This window comes from Drosophila kikkawai, chromosome 3R (genome assembly GCF_030179895.1).
Source record: "Drosophila kikkawai strain 14028-0561.14 chromosome 3R, DkikHiC1v2, whole genome shotgun sequence".
NCBI lineage: Eukaryota > Metazoa > Arthropoda > Insecta > Diptera > Drosophilidae > Drosophila > Drosophila kikkawai.
This window is the reverse complement of record NC_091731.1, coordinates 20,633,795-20,651,633: the sequence shown is the minus strand read 5'-3', so window position 1 is coordinate 20,651,633 and position 17,839 is coordinate 20,633,795. Positions and strand designations below refer to the sequence as shown.

The following is a 17,839-nucleotide window of genomic DNA, read 5'->3' as shown; positions in this document are numbered from 1 at the left end:
TAAATGGAGACTAGGGAGTACGAGTTACGGTTAAACTAAATCGTTGATCGACATCGAAGCGTGCCAAAACTCTACGGATCAGCGCCTAATGCCATCGAAGTATATAAAGATATATAACGTACGCTTTATACTTGATATATTCTGTATACATATAAATATTTACTTGTTCGTTACTTGACATTTATAAAATTTTGGCTAACAATAAAATTGCATAGTTAATCTTTACGTTTAGTTTCATAGTTTTACCATTGGTTTCTCGTATCCATCGACTCTACCGGCTCCTTCTGCTCCTCCTCGTTATATCCGTTAAAATTTTATTTCATATAGTTTAAAGTTCATTGGTGTTGTTTAGTGTTTAACGAATTTGAGTTCGATTATTGTTTGCTTCTTTGTTAGTTTGTAGTGATACGTTTAGTGCGAAATCTTTGACTGCTTTGTGCTCACTTTTGGGGGCGTCATCCCCCATCTAGACCCCAAAACTCCAACTCGTCCTTCCGTCCCGCCTAAGCCTAATCTAGCCCTAATCCCTAATCTAACCCCATCCCGTCGCCTGTGTTTCAAGTTAATGTCAGCATGGTCAAGTGCTACTTTGTGCGCGTTCGATGCCTACCTCAATCGATATCGAATTATTCGTCAATATCTGTTCCTATCCGCCAAGACCCTAGCTGATGGCTAAGATGTTGGGCCACTCACTTGCTCATCCGTTGATGTATTGCGTTTTACTAACCATTTCCTTGCCCCGATTCGGTTGTGTAAAATTCTAATAAAATTGATTATTGTTGTTTGATAGATATACAAGGCGTACGCGCAGACATACGCATGTATTGCATATTGCTTATTCCAAAATCAATATAAATATATATGTATAAATTGTAAGAATTTCCATACAAAAATTTAGTAGGTACGTTACTTTAGACCTCGGTGTTATCTCATTTTGTTTTGTTTCGTTTGCGTCTTCTCCCCAACTATGATACTGGACTTGCCCCTTATATTTTTCACTCACGTTCTTGCCTTCGTACAAAAAGTTTAGCAAAGCTATTTTAACCCCCTCGTTTGCCGCTTCACTGTTACCACCTACCTTTCAATTTATTCGATATAGCAAATTGCGAGTACAAACAATCTTAAAACTGCGTAACGGTACATATAGGTATTATATATAGCCATAGCCATAGCCAAGGAGTAGTTCATATCTTGTGTAGTACCTCTGAAACACGTATAAAACATCTATTAACTATTAGGTCTGTGGGGAGTGTGTGATGTCTATGTCTATGTCTATGTCTATGGTGTGTGGTGTAGTCCTGTGTGTGGCGTTTCGGTTTCTAGCTAAGCGACCTCTGATTAGATATACCCACTATATACCCCTATTGGTCCATCCCGATGTCCCTCCCTACTGGCACTATCTCGCAGTTTCCACGACGATGACGGATATGGGCGACCAAGTTCTGAACCCAGTACTGCCGACTTGTATCACAGTCGTAGGGCTATCCATATCACCTATCGTATCCTTTGTTCGATCTCTCCATTCTGTCTAGCTGCTATATAGAAATATATAAGGATTTCCCTTTGTGGTTCGGTAACGTTTTTTGGTATCGTTGCGTTAGTTTGCGTGTTAAAATGGGTCGTATTTTTGGCCAAACAATATTATGGGGGAAATGTGAGCCTGAACATTTTGTTAAGCAAAAAACTATATAGAAGATATAGCCTAAAAATCAAAGAAGAACATGGTGTCTGATGTCATATTGCTCAATAGTCCTTGGCTTACATTTCCCCCAAATTGCATTGTTTGACCTTAGCGACCTTCTTATTTGTAGGCTGTTCCTACAGTAGTTTGGAGTTTAGTTTTTGTCCCATTTAAGCCTATTCGTATAGATCCGCATTTCGGCGCGGAGAAGCCGAACTTCCGTAGCTGAGCTGCGAGTCCGTCTTCTTCAGTATGGATACGTGGTGGGTGGGTGCATCACCCGTGCGATTGGCCATCAGCGAGTCCTGCTTGTGGAGCAGGCCGCGCCTCTGGTCGGCAAAGGAGATAACCGAGTCCTGCTTAACCAGCTGATGGCGCCGCTGCTCCGGACGCTGGTCCACGAACGAGATCACCGAGTCCTGCTTGACGAACTTCTGTCGCTTATCCAGCAGGGAAATCGGTGTGGCCCCCGGACGGCGTGAGTCACTCGAGACACTGTCCCTTTCCGTCAGTGAGTCGTTGAGACCGCCCGCCCGGCGCGACTCCATGTAGGAGACGATCGAGTCCTGCTTGGAGAGCGACACCTTGGAGCCGTTGCTATCCTGCTGGCAGAGCGGTCGCCGGATGCCGGAGGCGTCGCTGCAGGAACTCTCCTGCTTGATGAGGAACTGGCGCGAGCCGTGCGAGTCCTGCTTGAGCAGCATCTGCTGCGACAGGTTGCTGTCCTGCTTGAGCATCATGTTGTGGCGCCGCAGCGAGTTGTGCTCATAGATGTAGGATACAGCGTTGCCCTTGCTGCCCGGGCTCTTCCGGGAGCTGTTCTGGTGGTAGTGCGACGACTTCCGAGTGCTGGTCGTGCTGGAGGCGATAGCCACGTTGTCATAGTACCTGTTAGGTGAAATATCAAAGCTGTTTAATAAGAAGTTTTTCTTGAAATTATTCTAAACTAATTAATAGATTTTTTAACTAAATGTTTCCTTACAAAAATAATTCTTATTTTTTAGAACGATCTACTAACCTGAGGCGTCCGCAGCAGCTACGCGACTTGATGATGGCCGCGAACCCTCGCCTGTACTTCTTGTTCACCGAGTAGAGGATGGGGTTTATGCAGCTGTTTGAGGAGCCCAGCCACTGGGCCAGCGGGATCACCTTCTTGAGGACCTCCAGCTCCTGCGGCGAGATATCCGAGCCGAACTTGATGCGCGCAAAGATGACATAGAGCGGCAGCCAGGAGAGCACGAACAGGATGACAACCGCCACCAGCATCTTGATGACCTTCACCTTGCTCTTCTGCTGCATTCGGTCCATTTGGGCGTCCTTCGACTCGCCGGGTATCGACCGCGTGGAGACCTTGAACCAGATGAGCACGTAGCACAGGGTGATCAGGGACATGGGCAGCAGGTAGCAGGCAACAAGGTTGGCCAGCAGGAAGTAGAGGTTTCCATTGGTGCCCTGGGGCCAGACCTCCTGGCATAGATACTGCGGCTGGGAGTAGGCCGAGAGCAGGGTGTCGGAGAAGAGCTCCTCGGCGGGCACCAGGTCGAAGAAGAGCAGCCACGGTATGGTGGTCACCAGCGCGATTACCCATATGCCGATTATCATGATGCGGGCACGTCGCTTTGTCATCTGCTTCAGGGGCCACCAGATGGCAATGAACCTGAAAGAGGGGAGTCCCAACAAAGGGTGTTAACAGATATAGTCAGAGCAGGAGCAGGAGCTGGAGCTGGAGCAGGAGCAGCACCTCCAGATGCCACTGACGGCGCTGAGCCGTCAAGGATAATGGCAATCATCAAGCTGTCTTGCCGAGGCGACGATGACGACACCGTTTCAGGGAGCTCACAGCTCTCGGCATGCAAATATCTCCGCTGATTAATTCGCACACGCAGGATGCCGCCATCCTTAAGCCTTTTTCTGCTGAGTGTTCGCTTTCCAATCTCGTCTATTGAACTCACTCTAAAAATGTGCGCCATGGGAGCGTGGCTGTCATTTTTTATTCTGCTCGCCATAATGAATTGTAATTTGAATAAGAGCTGTGAGAGGTACCGAGACGAGTCGTAGTCGGTATGGGGCCATCAACGAGTTCAGCATTTTTCATTTAGCTTAGTGCAGCCGGCTCATTGTGGCGCCCTCTCAATGGTCATAGACAAGACTTGTCCTGGCCCAAAGAGGAGGAGTCTGGGTTCGACTGCTCCTGGCCGAAAACCATGTAATTACGTGCATTGTGCTCGTATTTTTGGACTTGGGTCGTTGTAGACGTTGGCGTTGGCGTCTGTCCGCCCAAAACATTGGGCAGATAGCACAGCGGTAATTCCATTAGAGGGCATCCCACTACTCCCGGAATCCTGGTTCCCCAACTCCGACCTAAAAATAGCCAGCCAAACAAAGTGGGGGGCCGAGACCCTCGTCGCCTCAGGATAACGCGGTGGAATGGGCCAAAACAAAGCTGTCCGCAAAGCCAATATCAAATTGTCATAACGTTTATTTATAGAGGAGAGCAAACCAATTGCATTAACATAATTTGTCCATGCGATTTGCCTCGACCATAAATCAGGCGAAAGCCTAATTGAGTTCTGCTGTAGAGACAATGCAGTCACAAAAATGTAAATCCGACATCTTAGTATCCTTCATATTTAAATAAAGTCTATGGAAATGTACACACAGCTCTTAAGTGAATTTATCCTGGCTTTGATAAGTAATCAATGGTAGGTAAATTTATGGCAAATTGTGTTCTAATAATCGCAAAAATGGTATTGAAACTTAAGCTGCAAATACATCTATGGGGAATTGGTTTAAGCTAAAGTTTTGCTTATTTAGAAATGTATAGAAACGTTATTGTTTCCACTATCTTGTTAAAGTTTAGAATAAGAAAAATTATAAATTTTTGATTTAATTTATAAGTCTCCTAAAAGCTATTAATAAATATCACAGAAAATAATTTAAAAAGGATTTTGCTTTGTTTAAAATAAAATACCATTAATTGCTTAGTAAAATAAATTAGCTGAGTGCCACCTAAGCAAATCTCTACACAATGACAATGCAAGGATAGCAGCGGTGACGTTGGCTGATTTATGGAACAAATATGTATATTAGATGCCTCCCCACGTAAAAGTACTCCCCACATAAAAGTGAAGTACTTTATATCCCAGGCTAACAAATGAAGGTAGTTTACATATTATAGTGTATTCATATTTGCACATTTACAGCTTTTCTAGGAGCGGTAACTTTAATAATTGGCTTTGCCATATATACACCGCCTTTTGCCCTGCCCGCCTTCTAAGTCATCCGCAGTTTTATGGCGCTTATTTCAGTTCCTTCTGCGGTTACCCATACGCACTGTTGACATTTGCCAAAGCCCAACAGACGAAGACACAAAAACCTCAATGCCAGGGCCATAAAGCCACAACTATGTTTATATGTTTATATGCGAGTGCGCTGATATATGGATTTTATGATTAAATACACACATATATAGCCATATAATTAAATGGCATTGCCATAAGTAAAATCGAGTGATAAGCTAAGTCAGAAGCGCCTTAGACCCCCCAGCATCTGTATCCCATCAGCCCTTGAGTCCGAGGGAAGAGATTTAAGTTCGTGTTACAGATAATAAATCTTAAACTTCGATTCAGTTTACGAGGGCTCGTAAAAACATAAAGCAACAGAGGATGCTGGCGAAGCAACTGGATAAACAGACATCAATGGACACTGACTTGGACTTTGGACTTGGACTAGGAGTTGCCTTCGGACTCAGTGGGATGGAATTAGGCGTGGGCGGAGTCTGTCATGCGGGTCTGTGGGTGACCAAACGATGAAGTGATGTACTATACGTATACTGCTGTTTTCGCCTTTGTCCCCGCTGGCTGAAAAATGACAGTGGCAGAGAAGCAGGGCCTGTGGATATGACTCCTCCTCCGATAGTGGCTAGAAATTGATATAAATGAAAGTGCGCGCATAAGGCGACAGGCACTTGAAATCTCTTATTGTCCTTGGGGTTATGACTTGCCCACGTCAAAACGCTTTAGTATCGCTTGATAAATCAGTTGGAGGCGACATTGGCGACTTTATGGTAACAAAGCAATTCGAGTTGCTAGAGCTTTTATGCCTTTTATGCTGCAGGAAGCGCAGGGCCGACACTTAGATTCATCAATGATGTCGGAATCGGTATCAGTGTGACAAGGCAATTCGGCAAACAACATTCTACGCCATGAAAACATGAAACTGAGTGTATGCAGCTCCTAATACGGACAAGGCAAACCGTAGAACATACGATGAACTTGATCTTGAGACGCCTGCTCCACTAGCTCTCCTACTGCCGCCTGCTCGGTCAGACGACCAGTTTTCCCAGCAGCTGCTTGCATTGAGCGGCGCTTACTTTCGGATCAACTGCTCCGATCTGTCTCCTATAAAAGCGGCACTCGAAGCTTGCTATGTCAACAGTTGACAATTACAAGTCTTTAGCCTAGCTCCTACTTTAGTTATCCCGCCAAAACAAACCTCCGCCAACAAAATGTTCAAAGTTGTGAGTACAGTGTCCAGGACAAAGGAATATTATTAAATTAAAGTGTCAGAAAACAACTTTAAATATTTTGAATTAAAAAAAATTAATTAGCGAAGTAAAATATAATTTGTATCTGTGTGTGGCAGCCACATGCTGCTCCACAGTTAATCCCACTAATGAAGCTAATCCGTGAACTCTGATCCGCCGCAGCTGTTCGTGCTCGTCGCCCTCGCCGCCGCCCAGGCATACGCCTATCCCGGAGTGGTGGCCGTAGCTCCCGTGGTGGCGCACCCCGCAGTGGTGCACACTCCCATCATCCATCATGGCGCCCACTCGGTGCACTCGTAAGGCCATCCATTTTCAATCTCCTTATCACCTCTTACCCCACTCTCTCTCTATTTCTCTCTTAGCCATGTTGTGCATCATCCGGCAGCCGTCAAGGTCATCACCCCCGTTGTCCACAAGCCCGTCGTAGCGGTGCATGCCATCAAGCCTGTGGTGCCTTTGATTCCAGTGCATCACGCCCATCCCGCTGTGGTTGTGCATCATTAGCGGCACCAACCACCGACCCTAATCCCAATTCCAATCCCAGTCCCAAACCCAGTCCCAATGAACCCGACCCCCTCCCATGTCCAACGAAAACTGATCCCACAATAAAAGTTCAAAGCCACGTATTTTTTGCTAGTGTTTTAAACTTACCTGTCCAGGGAGACGGCAATTAGGCTGTAAACCGAGGCTGCCACGGAGACACCCTGTATGTAGGGTACAAACTTGCACATCAGCCATCCCAGCATCCAGGCTACAGAGTTGGGGAGAAACGTGTAAATGGGAGAGAGAAATGGGTAAATATTGGTCATAAACAATGCTAAAATTATGCTGAGTAACTTTCGGTCACATTGTCCTGGTGTTACACTGGCATAAAGGGGAGTTACTTTTAAGGAATGATAAGAAAATAAAATATTAAGCAAAATATTATAGGTAAAATAGTTGAAGAAAATTATAATTTAAATTTAAGTTTATTATTTCAATTTAATTTGATTTTATATAAACGTAAATGGTTCTGTCGGGAATATTTGGGTCGTAACCTTTTCTAGTAAAACTAAAACTTATCTATATTTATCGATTTAAAGTAGAAAAAATCGAAAATTTCTATGAATATGTAGATCAAGAAAATTTTTTATAGCGAAAGAGCTATGGAGCGTTACCTATAACATAGAAAACTTCTAGTTCACATCTTTTTTAATAATTCTAAACCTTAGAAGACCAGCATCTAATTTTTTTCAGTGTCCTAATATCTTGTGGAATTTTCCCTGTACAGTTGTTGTCTTGGTCACGGCCAGTTGGGTTCGAGTTGTCCTGGGTCCCCGGTTAACGTTCAATGCTTCTTGTCATCGCCGCCGCAGCCGCCCACGTCTCCACCGTTGTTTGCTGACTGAGATTTATGTGCTGCATATCATTCATAATTTGGTGACAAGTCTCAGATTGCGAGGAGGCAGGCACTGGGCAGGCAGCATTGTTTGCCCAGACCAGGACCGACCGCAGTCCTGCCTAAGTTAATTTGTATTCCTTTTATTCCATTTGATGGAAGACACGGGCCGCACTTGCCGCATAGTTGTGCGTTATGAATTTTATGCTAAGAGGAATAACTCACTCAGACACAAAAGGTTATAAAACACACATGGGGGGGCGGGGCCCGCCCAAGGTTGATGACAGCCGCCGAACAGAGCCGGGGGCATGACATATCGAATGGCAATTAAACAAGTACCGCCCACACGTCATTAGCGGAGCAGGATTGGGACGAGAGGAGCTCCAGGAGTTCAACGGTCGTCCGGAGGAGACGCCTCCTGCTGCCGGGCCGGAGATTCTAATTTCCTGTCTCGTTCGCCTGTCTTATCTCGATGTGTTGTCGCATTTTATTATGCATACGCACAGTACGCAGGCGAAGCAGGCCAATAAAAGCTAACTTTAATATGATTTGGCACATAAAAATATAAATATTATTTGCGCTCAGTGCCGGTGAACTCTTTGGCACAGGTTCTGGCCAGGATCATGTGTGGGCAGGACATCGTCAGACAAGACAGACAAACAATCAACTGTGTGTGCACAGGACCAAGCAAATGCGCGGAGACAGCACCGCATCCCGAATGGGTTTTTCGGTTTTATTCCTTCGATTTGAAATGGCTTTTGGGCAGACCTGCAAGTGCAACAGACTGGATCCGAGGCCATTAATGCGAGTGTATTTGGCTACTCACTTGATATTAAGCTGATATGGGTGAACTTTGATATATATCTTTCTGTCGGGGACGAAGGGCTCTGCCTCTTAGGGCGAACTTTATGCATATGAGTACTTCAAAAGTTGGTTAAAAACAAATTTAAATTCAAATTTGTTAGCGAAACGCTTCATCACTTTCAGCCGGGAAAATTAGCATCCTCTGAGTGGTGAACTCTTCAAAAATAGACCCTTGTTTAGACATCCTCTGTGCAAATAAACTATCTAATTGGGTATGCAATTCTATTCCGACCAGCAAACGTGACTCTCCCTGCTTGTCTGGGATTAAAGTTTGCATCAGTGCACTCAGCACAGTCAAGTATCTGAAGCCACTTTCTACAATATTATGCTTAGCTCAACGAAGTGGAGTGACTTTTTGATAATCCCAGGCAAACAATGGTGGTAAACTGAAGACAGTAAGCAGGATAAATAGTTTAAACAGTTGGGAAAATACTCTTTTAGGAAACCAATAAAATAAGTGGTGAGAGGGAAGAAATAACTTGTCTTGTATCTGTATAGAGACTGCCTTTTGTAGCTCATTGAGTAAGAGGATTATTATTTAAATAAGTTAATAAAAAATGTAATAAAATGATTTCTTTATTTTAATTTTCTTAATAAATAAAATTTCGCAAACATATATTTAGATAAATAAACTTTAACTCTAAAAGTTGAGTAACCTACAAAGCCACAAGGTCAAATGTCCTTTATGTTTAGTTATTTTTAGAAATAATAACAAAAACTGTGAAAAGCTGAAATATGTTACCAGAAATACTTAATGAACCAGACCATAATTAATGAATGGACCTCTCAACTTTTATGACATGTTGTACAAACATAATTGAAGTAACCGAAATAGCCCTAATTGACTAGCGTGTCGGGGCGACCCTGAGACTCTTTGTGGCTTTACCAATTTGTGGCGTGAAGTGGAGCCAAGCCAAGCCAAGTCCTCCTGTGTTTGCTTGACAAACATCCAGCTTCTTGAACCGACAGCCCAGCGTCAAGGTGAGTGGGGTGAGTGTTTGATCTGACTTGGAGTGTGTTTTGACATGGCAACATATGGCAAACAGACGCCGCCATTTATAAGCGTAAGCCTGTGCTCAATATTGATCAACTACAGGAGATAATACCAATCGATATTTGAGCTTATCGACAGCCTTCGATTGTGGGTGGTGGTGTGGTTGCCCCCAACAAAATGTCAAGTGAGCCCTAAGCCTTTTATTTTTGTCCTCTTTGAATTCCTGTGCGAACTTTTGTTTACCTCTCGCCACACGGCAGAAAAAGAGGGGTTTCTAGGAAAACAAATCGAGTCCTGTGAACCCATAAAGAGGGCTTAGTGGGAATTTTACATTTTACTTAAAGTTAAAAGGGATACCCTACTTAACAAAAGTTTGCCTATTAATTGTTATTACCCCCAAGCCTTCATTGTGAATCTATAAATTCTTTAAAAAGCTATATTTAATCCATTGAAATCGATGTTATTTCCTGTGTATAGGCAAAGTGGATTGGATTATTCTAGGCAATGAAAATTCGTTTCGGGTGCCGCATTGTCATGCACAGAGTTGGGTCGTAAAGTTAATGAAATAATCAGGCGTAACAAATCCGTGGGTTCGATTAGAGTGGGAGTGGGCTGGGAGTGGCCATGGCAAGGACATAACACTTCAGACAAATGCGTTATTGTTATGATTATAGCCACGGCGTCACGTTCTGCGTCGACTTCGATGCGGCAGCTCGGCGGCAAATTGAATACCACAGTTGGTTCGCCCAGCAATGCGTATCGAAGCAGGGGGGGAGACGTCCTGGAGGTGAGATATGGGATTGCTGATGCTGGAGCCACTACTGTTCCTGGGAGAGGTTAGAGGTTGGTTGCCATTTGCCGACGGCACGTAGCGACTGAATTAAAATACAATCGGCGAGCAGAGAGTTCTGAAAAATGACTTCATCAACGGCAGGGATAGGCGGCGCGGCGTTACGCATACGCCGCGTTCGCCCGGCACAAATCACGCGGCCCTTTTAATGAACAAACTGGCAACGTGACCCACAGATTGGCAAATCGAGAGCGGAACAGTGGAAGCAACAACCGTGAAGCGGATCCTGTGACAGAGGGGGCCGTAATGATAACGATTTCGCATTGATAACATGGCACAACAATGGCCATAAAGCGCCATTTGGGACAATCAATGGATGGGCCAGGACAGGCAAGGATATCCTTCGTCTCAAGGCGGCATCGTTGCTGGGAAATCAATTCATTTCGCATTTTATTGGATTTCGAAGCACACACATAAATAAGGGCCAGAGCCGGAGCCACATTCCACCCCCAATCCCTCAGCAACAGTGCAGGCCCAACCCAATACAGGTGCCCCCTTCCTCCTCCCCCCCACACCCACACACACACACACACACACTCGCGTCGTGTGGTATGTGTGTGGGTATAACCCTGACTATTAGGTTTGCCAAGCGAAATATTTAGGTCAATTCATCCAGCCGCAAAGAGCCTTGAATGCAAACAACCTTCCATTGCAATTCTGAGGCTTGAAGGTGTGCTTAGATAATGGCGCTGCCTGCGGCGATGGCCACCGTGAGCGTAGCTGCCAACGGCGACTGCAACTGAGACGGAGAAGAAGACGGAGACGGAGACGGAGACGTCGACTTTGGCGGCTCGAATTTGATTTCATATAATTCAGTTTGATGGCAAAACATGTCGACCATCTATCCTCTAGCTATTCGATTCGTGGGCGGTGCATCGGAAAAACTATCAGACACCAATGCGCCATGTTTGATGTGCAAATATGCCAAATATTCCAACTACCACATAGTTTTATGCATATAGAAAAATATTCAATAAAAATAGTGGGAAAAGTCAATATTCACAAGGAGTTGGATACAGGAAAATATTGATAAAATTTAATAAAATTAATATAAATATATAGCTATTAAACATCTAAATTTTAGATAATTAGTTATAGTTATAGTTAGATTCCCTAAAAATTTCTACGAATATAATTTATATCATATTTAATCATCTATATTTTAATGGTTTTATTTGTTAGATCTTCTAATATTTTTTATTAATATTTTTAATTAATTTATTAGATCTTCTAATATTTTATATTAATAAATTCCCACATTTTCTCTCTGTAAAAGTGCTATTTCATCCTTTGTCGCTGTGAACTCGCTGCCTTCGATTTAAACTTCAGCAGCTTGTCGAAAGCGAATTGGAATGTGAGTGGGGTTAAGAGTTGAAGGGGTGAATCCTTTTGCTCCCCACCACCCCAACCCCAACTACAATACCTTCCAATGCCAGCGAAAGGGCTGCAATTTGTTGTGACTGGCGTTTTCGCTTAGGCCTCAGCAGCTGGGCCCAACTCAAGACATGCCAGCGTGAGGGAGCCGAACTGTGAGGTGGCTCCAATCCCAACGAGCACCCATCACCCAGTCAGTACTCGACCCAGCACCACCCCCTGTGACCCACTAAGAGTTGTCGGGCCCCGTGGCAGCGCCAACCCTGCGCCTAGCTCGAATTTGTGAAATTAGGTCAGTTTTGTGTCGATGATCCTTTAGGCCACCCCGAAAACCAGCAACAAATGCACCAACACACACACACACAAACACTCGAATCGAAGAGTACAAAGAGAGGGAGAGGCGTCGCGAGAGACAGCAGAGAGAGTGCGCAGTGACACGGACACGGCCACAGGACACACACAATGCAGGCTGAGGTAAACTCATTCACTTTTTCGCCACTCGCTTCATTCGTTCCTTGCGATTTTCACTCGGCTGACTTCGTTTACTATACCACCCTCTCCCACCCCCTTGGGTTTTTGGGTGGCACTGAGTGCAGTCTCGGAGCCAAGGTACACAGGGATATAAGTTAGGAGTTGAGATACATTGTGTAGAAAAAATTCTAGAAACTATTTAACGCTACCATTTTAAAGCTTGACTAACTTATTTAAACAAAGTCCTTATATAAATGTTTATTTGATATTAATAAATTTCTAATTATGTACTTTTCTATTTTTCTCAGTGCACTTCAGACACAGCAAAAAATGCAGAAAAGAGAGAAAGTTCTCACAGGGCAGAGCCACTTAATTGGCAACACTTGGCACACAACCTGCGAGCCTACAAGCTACATTGTAGCTTGGGGTACCCATCCGTGGCAAATTGCAATGGAGGCGATGGAACTACCATGTCGTGCTCCGCAATCGGAATTTGATTTCCCAAGGATTTCGATCATTTTTCCATGTCGACGGCGATTTGCATAGACATTCGCCACTCTGGCACTCCACCTTCTCGGCCAGCTCCTGCGACTATCAATTTGGATGACAGCCCACAAAGTCTCAAGGAGCAAAGGATATAGACCGAAAGAGCGAGCGGATAACCAATTGGGCGGCAGACAGAGACAGAGAGATACATAGATGGATGGATGGATAGGCATGTCAGGCAAATTTATTTAAATTAAAGCATACAATTATGCGTAGCCTCGTTTATCGGGTCGTTTGTGGGTCGTCGCTGGGATTTGCAATTGGCCTTTAATTAAATATACACTTGTACCTTGTGCTCTGGCGGATTGTCAGTTCCAAGAAGGTCTTGGGGTTAGCCTTTAAATTAATTTAATTGAGTGCGAACATCTTGCTTGGGTAGCTAGGAAGATTTTTCGTTGGAATTGGGGTTGAATAAATTTGTCAGACTGAATATTAAGGGAGTTGAATTTTCAATGTTGATTATTTTAAGAATATATTTGGTAGGCAAATCATTCGTAACATCTAAATACATATTATTAAATATAAGAATAGAGTATCTTGCACTCTGTATAGTCTCAACTCGCTGCCACTAATTAGGTTATTTTCCTCCACTTGTCTGTCTATATATTTATGGCTCCTCGTCCATGTCAGAATGCTCGTAAAATGCTCGATGCTTAAACTTGGCATTTTGCAGGACACTTCAAAGGCTGAGGAGCAAGTGCTGCATTATTATATCTGTTTTATGTATGCACTAAAAACTCAGCCAGTGCCGAGTCTGCAGTCTGCAGCTCGGAGATATAAGAAATAAGTACGGCTTGAATGATATAGCCAAGAATAAAAATGCACCTCACCTAAGCCATACCTCAGCCTCACCTATTGTTCTGCACTACCAATGATAGCCAGAAGCTGAGCTCTTATGGCCCGAATATTCATGCTAACATTAGGTCTAATGGCGAGTCCATTACATTTGCTTTCATTTGTCTCTCGGAAATTACGCATACGCAGCGTAAACACGCAGAAGCAACAAATTTCGCTTGCCGGGGGCTTTATCTAAGCGGCGATTAATTGCAGGACATAAATCGGGCTAATATGCAGAAGCAACAGAAAAAAAAAAAACTGAAACACAAGCAGGCTCCATAATGTCTCCCCCAGTGGCAAATAAATCTCATCGTCTTACGGAATTAAAGAGCTACTTACGCACAAAGATGTTGCCAATCAGAGTGGCTGGCAGGCAGAAGACAATGACTAGGATGTCCGCAATGGCCTGGCGTCGTGGGTTGGCGAAAATGGAAATTTTATTTCAAATTAATGGGATTCATCTGAGAGATTTAGTGGCCACACCCACCAGATTCACGATGAAGTAGTTCGTCACCGTCCGCATGCGAGGCGCCCGCAGGACCACCGCAATCACGAAGCTATTCCCGATGAGGCCCACCAGGAACACGACAATGTAGGCCACACAGTACACAATGGACATGGCCAGCGAGTGGCGGTACAGGGAATCGAATCCAAAGTCCACGCTCCCGTCCAGCTGCTCCCATCGGAGGGTGCTCTCGTTGTAGGACTTGGTGGCCGCCGCCGCCGAGATCAAGCTCGTGGTGGCCGGCGACATGCTCAGCAAGTTGGCGTAATAGGTGGATGAGGTGGCATCGGCGATGGCCAGCGTTCTCTCTCCCGCTGCTGCCGATGCTGTCGTGGTGGCCGCCGCCAGTGTGGCTATCAGCGAACTGGCCGCTGGTGCCACCGTGGCCGTTGCCGTGGTCAGGACCGTGCCCAGCAGAGTGTCCATAATGGCGCCGTTATTCAACTTGATGGTACTCGATGCGCTCGAAGAGCTGCTGCCGGCGGGGCTGGTGGTGCCATTGGAGTTGCTCCCCAGCAATTCGTTGAAATTCAAGAGGTTCTGCAAATCGACGAAATTATGCGTGAAATTATTATAGTCCCCGGCGAGGGCTGCGTCGCTCTCTTCCGCCGTCGCCTCATCATCCGCCATGGGCCAGGGCCTGGCTGGCGGCGCCATTGTTGCCCGGCTGGCCAATCTAGCTTCTGTTGCCGTGCTGGGTGTTGGTGGCGTTGCTATTGTGGCTGCCGCTGCCGGAGTGTCGCCACTTGTGTGGCTTTTATGCTTGCGCTTGCGAATCCGCCCGCTGGCTGCCATCATCCGGCGTCTTGATTAGGCGGCTGACACTTTTAGTGGCGCCTGGGATTCGCTATCCCCTTGATTCGTATCTCTCTCGATTGCTTGCTCTGCTGCTGCTTAGAAAAGGTCTATAAAAATGGCATCGTCGCTTGGCATTATATCGTTGGCGTTGTCGTAGGATATGCAGGAAGTTCCGTGGCTTTTGGATTAGAGAGCAACTTTTAATTAGCGTACACGTCCCCCACTATGTAATCCGGAGGGGTTGTGTTTGTGGTTGCACAACAATTGCAATTTTCTCGAAACTCGTTTTTTCCCCAAGGTTTCTTTTCTTCTGCGGGGTTTTTTTTTTTTTGGGAAATCACCTACAACAGTTTGTTGCCGAATGCGAATGCGGAATGAAATGGCTCGGGCGGTCGTTCGTCAGCTGGTTGACGTTGCCTTGGCTGGCATTACGAAAAAGTCGGCGGCCCAAGGCCTCGTGTGCATATTTCAGATAAGGCCAAATGCTGGCTGCCTGGATAAATGGTAAAGCGGAGAAAGGAGAACGGAGAGCCTGGCTCAGGGACATGGTCACAGCCGCAGTTCCAACACATGCGCGTCGCTAATTAATTTTAATGCCATTTCTCCCATTGTTTGGCAGCTGGTTTTGGCACAATTGAAAAGCCAGCCAGCGTGCACTTTGACCTCAAAAAAACAAAAACAAAAAACCAAAAGAACAAAATATCGAAAAAAAAAAGTCGAACAAACATCGAGAAAAACGAGCAATTGAGCAACTCAATAGCAGCGCATAAAAATTCCATTAAGCACAACTGCCAAGCGCACGCAGCTCTTCGATTGAGTGCCGAAAAATTGCCAGTAAGCATTGAAACAATTGCTAACAAACCCTGAAGCCCTGAAGCCAGCGCGACATTCTTTTGTGCGGCTCCTCCATGGGAGTGTCTACATCAGACAAACTGGCGACTAAGGACCCTCTGGCACACACAATTCAAACTGTCCAAAACACGGCACAAAAAAAGTTGAGTATATATCTTGGCAATCACTGGGAGGGATTATCCGAGCTTTAAAATTATAAGAAGGCTATCTACGACTTTCCCTTGTAACAGGTGTAGTTGACTTGAATCGAATTTTGATAGAGTTTCCAGTATTTTAAATATCTATAAATAATTCTGTCTTTTATTTAACCAAAAATAATGACTTATTACAAATTTTAATAGAATTTATGTTTAAATCTGTTTAAATCTCAGTTCGGTTAGTAAACAATCAACTCAAAAATGTGTTCTTATTCCCACTATTGTTAATATCTAATACAATTATAAATCCTAAATATTCCTTTAAACTGTAAGCTACTTTTTAATCACTTTTAGAGAATTTATCGAAACGGCCAAGATAATAATCATATTTCTCTGTGTAGTTCCGCAGCTGGCGCTCCTTTGGGCCTTTCTTGGAGCGTGAAAGTGCTTGGAACCTAATTGAGCTTACATGCCAGCCTGCTGGCCATTTCGCAGGAAGACGCCAGCACCAATAGTCCTTAGACTTGGCACCACTTGGGTCCAATGGGGCGTAAGACCCAGTGTTCACACCAGGACCTTAGCTAACAAATCAGCCAATGAGCAAAACTAATTAAAATGTCAGCGCTGGAAACTGCAAGCCAGATGCAACTCCTTCTGGAAATTGGCAACTCCCAGGAACGTGGGAGTCGCTCCCACTGCGGCAGGTACACCAGAAGCAGAAGCATAACCAAAAGCAACACAAACGAGCACAAACACAAACACGCCCCCGGATAAATCAGCAAAACATTCGAAAGGTTAGAAGAGCAGTACGCGTGGTCGTTTCCGTGATGCGATGTTGTGGGTCGCCGATCCGCTGGAATGGATATTAGAGTTATCCGCCCCTGGGGCGACCGCGTTGTCAACGGATTCGCGTCTGAATGAGGACTGCAGGCACTGACACCGCGGCAGCTCGCTTTTCAGGCCAAAGCGAGCCGATAAGAGCCGACTGGCGGGATACGACCGAATGTAGGTCCCTGTTGCCAAACCGCGCCCGCCTTCAGTGGCCATTGCCGCCGCCACTTCGGCTCTCGGTTCATGCTTTTCGGCTCAAAACGGAGAGTGGGAGGCGACGGCGCCCACCCACTCGGACTGGCACTCGGAATCGGGCGCTCGCTCGCTCAGTCGTCCTTGTCGCCTATGTATGTACTCTATGAGCGCTGAACCAACGGCCCTCAAATGCAATGACTGAGCTCTCCTACATATATGTTAATGCCGCTCCCGTTACCGCTCCCTTTCCCGTTACCGCTACTGTTCCCGTTGCCCGTTGCCCGTCCTTTTCGGAGGCTTCTCGCAGGCTTAGCGCACAACTTTGTAGGCTTAAAACTGAAGGACCACATTTGGCAATATCCAAGGTTGGATCGTTGAAATGTCAGGGCGACCGTGTGGGAGGCTGCGTCCAAAACACACACACACCGCACTTGACTCGCCGGCCTCGCTCGGCCAGCCAGCCCATGGGCAGCAGGATACATCATATGCTCATTTCGGGCCCCTTTCATAAATACGTTTATTATGCCATTTGCCAGCTTCCGTTTTCGGTTGTCGATGGGATGGCCCATTGTTCGTCGTCGACGTCGCGTGCCCGTCGCAGGAAACAAAGCAGAACATAGAGAGCAACAAGAGGGGCACACGGCGTATACGCAATTTCCGTGTTGCCTCCATTATGCTGGCCTCTATTGTTGGTTGTGTCAATTGCTTTCGCCTGGCTGTTTGTTTATGTTTATGTGCAGCCTCTTCCTGCCAATTGCTCCGGTGCAACTTAGTTTTATTGCGGCGCTTCCTCGGAGAAGAATAGCGCTCCTTCCGCTCGATGGACGGACATCATCTTGGGCATCTTGGTTAAGCTGGGTCGACAATTAAAACTCTGTCGTCCAAAACAATAATCAAAAGTTTGCATACTTTTTGTTTGAAGTTTAACGGCAGTTTTCAAGTTTGCAGCTCGGCTCGTTAGCATTTATTCACGGTGGCTC

General features: G+C 45.4%; 2 protein-coding genes across 2 annotated transcripts; one reads left to right on the top strand and one right to left on the bottom strand.

The window, feature by feature from the left end:
- Positions 1–392: 392 nt before the first annotated feature.
- Positions 393–14,928, bottom strand: SIFaR (SIFamide receptor). Its single transcript, XM_017167908.3, has 6 exons — positions 14,756–14,928; positions 14,029–14,686; positions 13,881–13,947; positions 6,879–6,978; positions 2,700–3,338; positions 393–2,569 (listed from the first exon to the last, which is right to left on the bottom strand). Exons 1-6 carry the CDS (start codon positions 14,842–14,844, stop codon positions 1,858–1,860), a joined length of 2,265 nt encoding a protein of 754 aa, XP_017023397.1. The 5' UTR covers positions 14,845–14,928; the 3' UTR covers positions 393–1,857.
- Positions 6,130–6,863, top strand: LOC138928801 (uncharacterized). Its single transcript, XM_070286846.1, has 3 exons — positions 6,130–6,200; positions 6,390–6,523; positions 6,590–6,863. The coding sequence occupies exons 1-3, from the start codon at positions 6,189–6,191 to the stop codon at positions 6,729–6,731; spliced, it is 288 nt and encodes a 95-aa protein (XP_070142947.1). The 5' UTR covers positions 6,130–6,188; the 3' UTR covers positions 6,732–6,863.
- Positions 14,929–17,839: the final 2,911 nt, after the last annotated feature.

Coding starts and splice junctions, on each gene's coding strand:
- LOC138928801 (XM_070286846.1), top strand. Junction 6,524..6,589: donor GGCGCCCACTCGGTGCACTC/GTAAGGCCATCC, acceptor TTTCTCTCTTAG/CCATGTTGTGCATCATCCGG.
- SIFaR (XM_017167908.3), bottom strand. CDS start 14,844: ATGATGGCAGCCAGCGGGCGGATTCGCAAGCGCAAGCATAAAAGCCAC. Junction 14,687..14,755: donor GCGGCAGCCACAATAGCAAC/GCCACCAACACC, acceptor GCCGCCAGCCAG/GCCCTGGCCCATGGCGGATG. Junction 3,339..6,878: donor ATTGCCGTCTCCCTGGACAG/GTAAGTTTAAAA, acceptor CCCCTCTTTCAG/GTTCATTGCCATCTGGTGGC.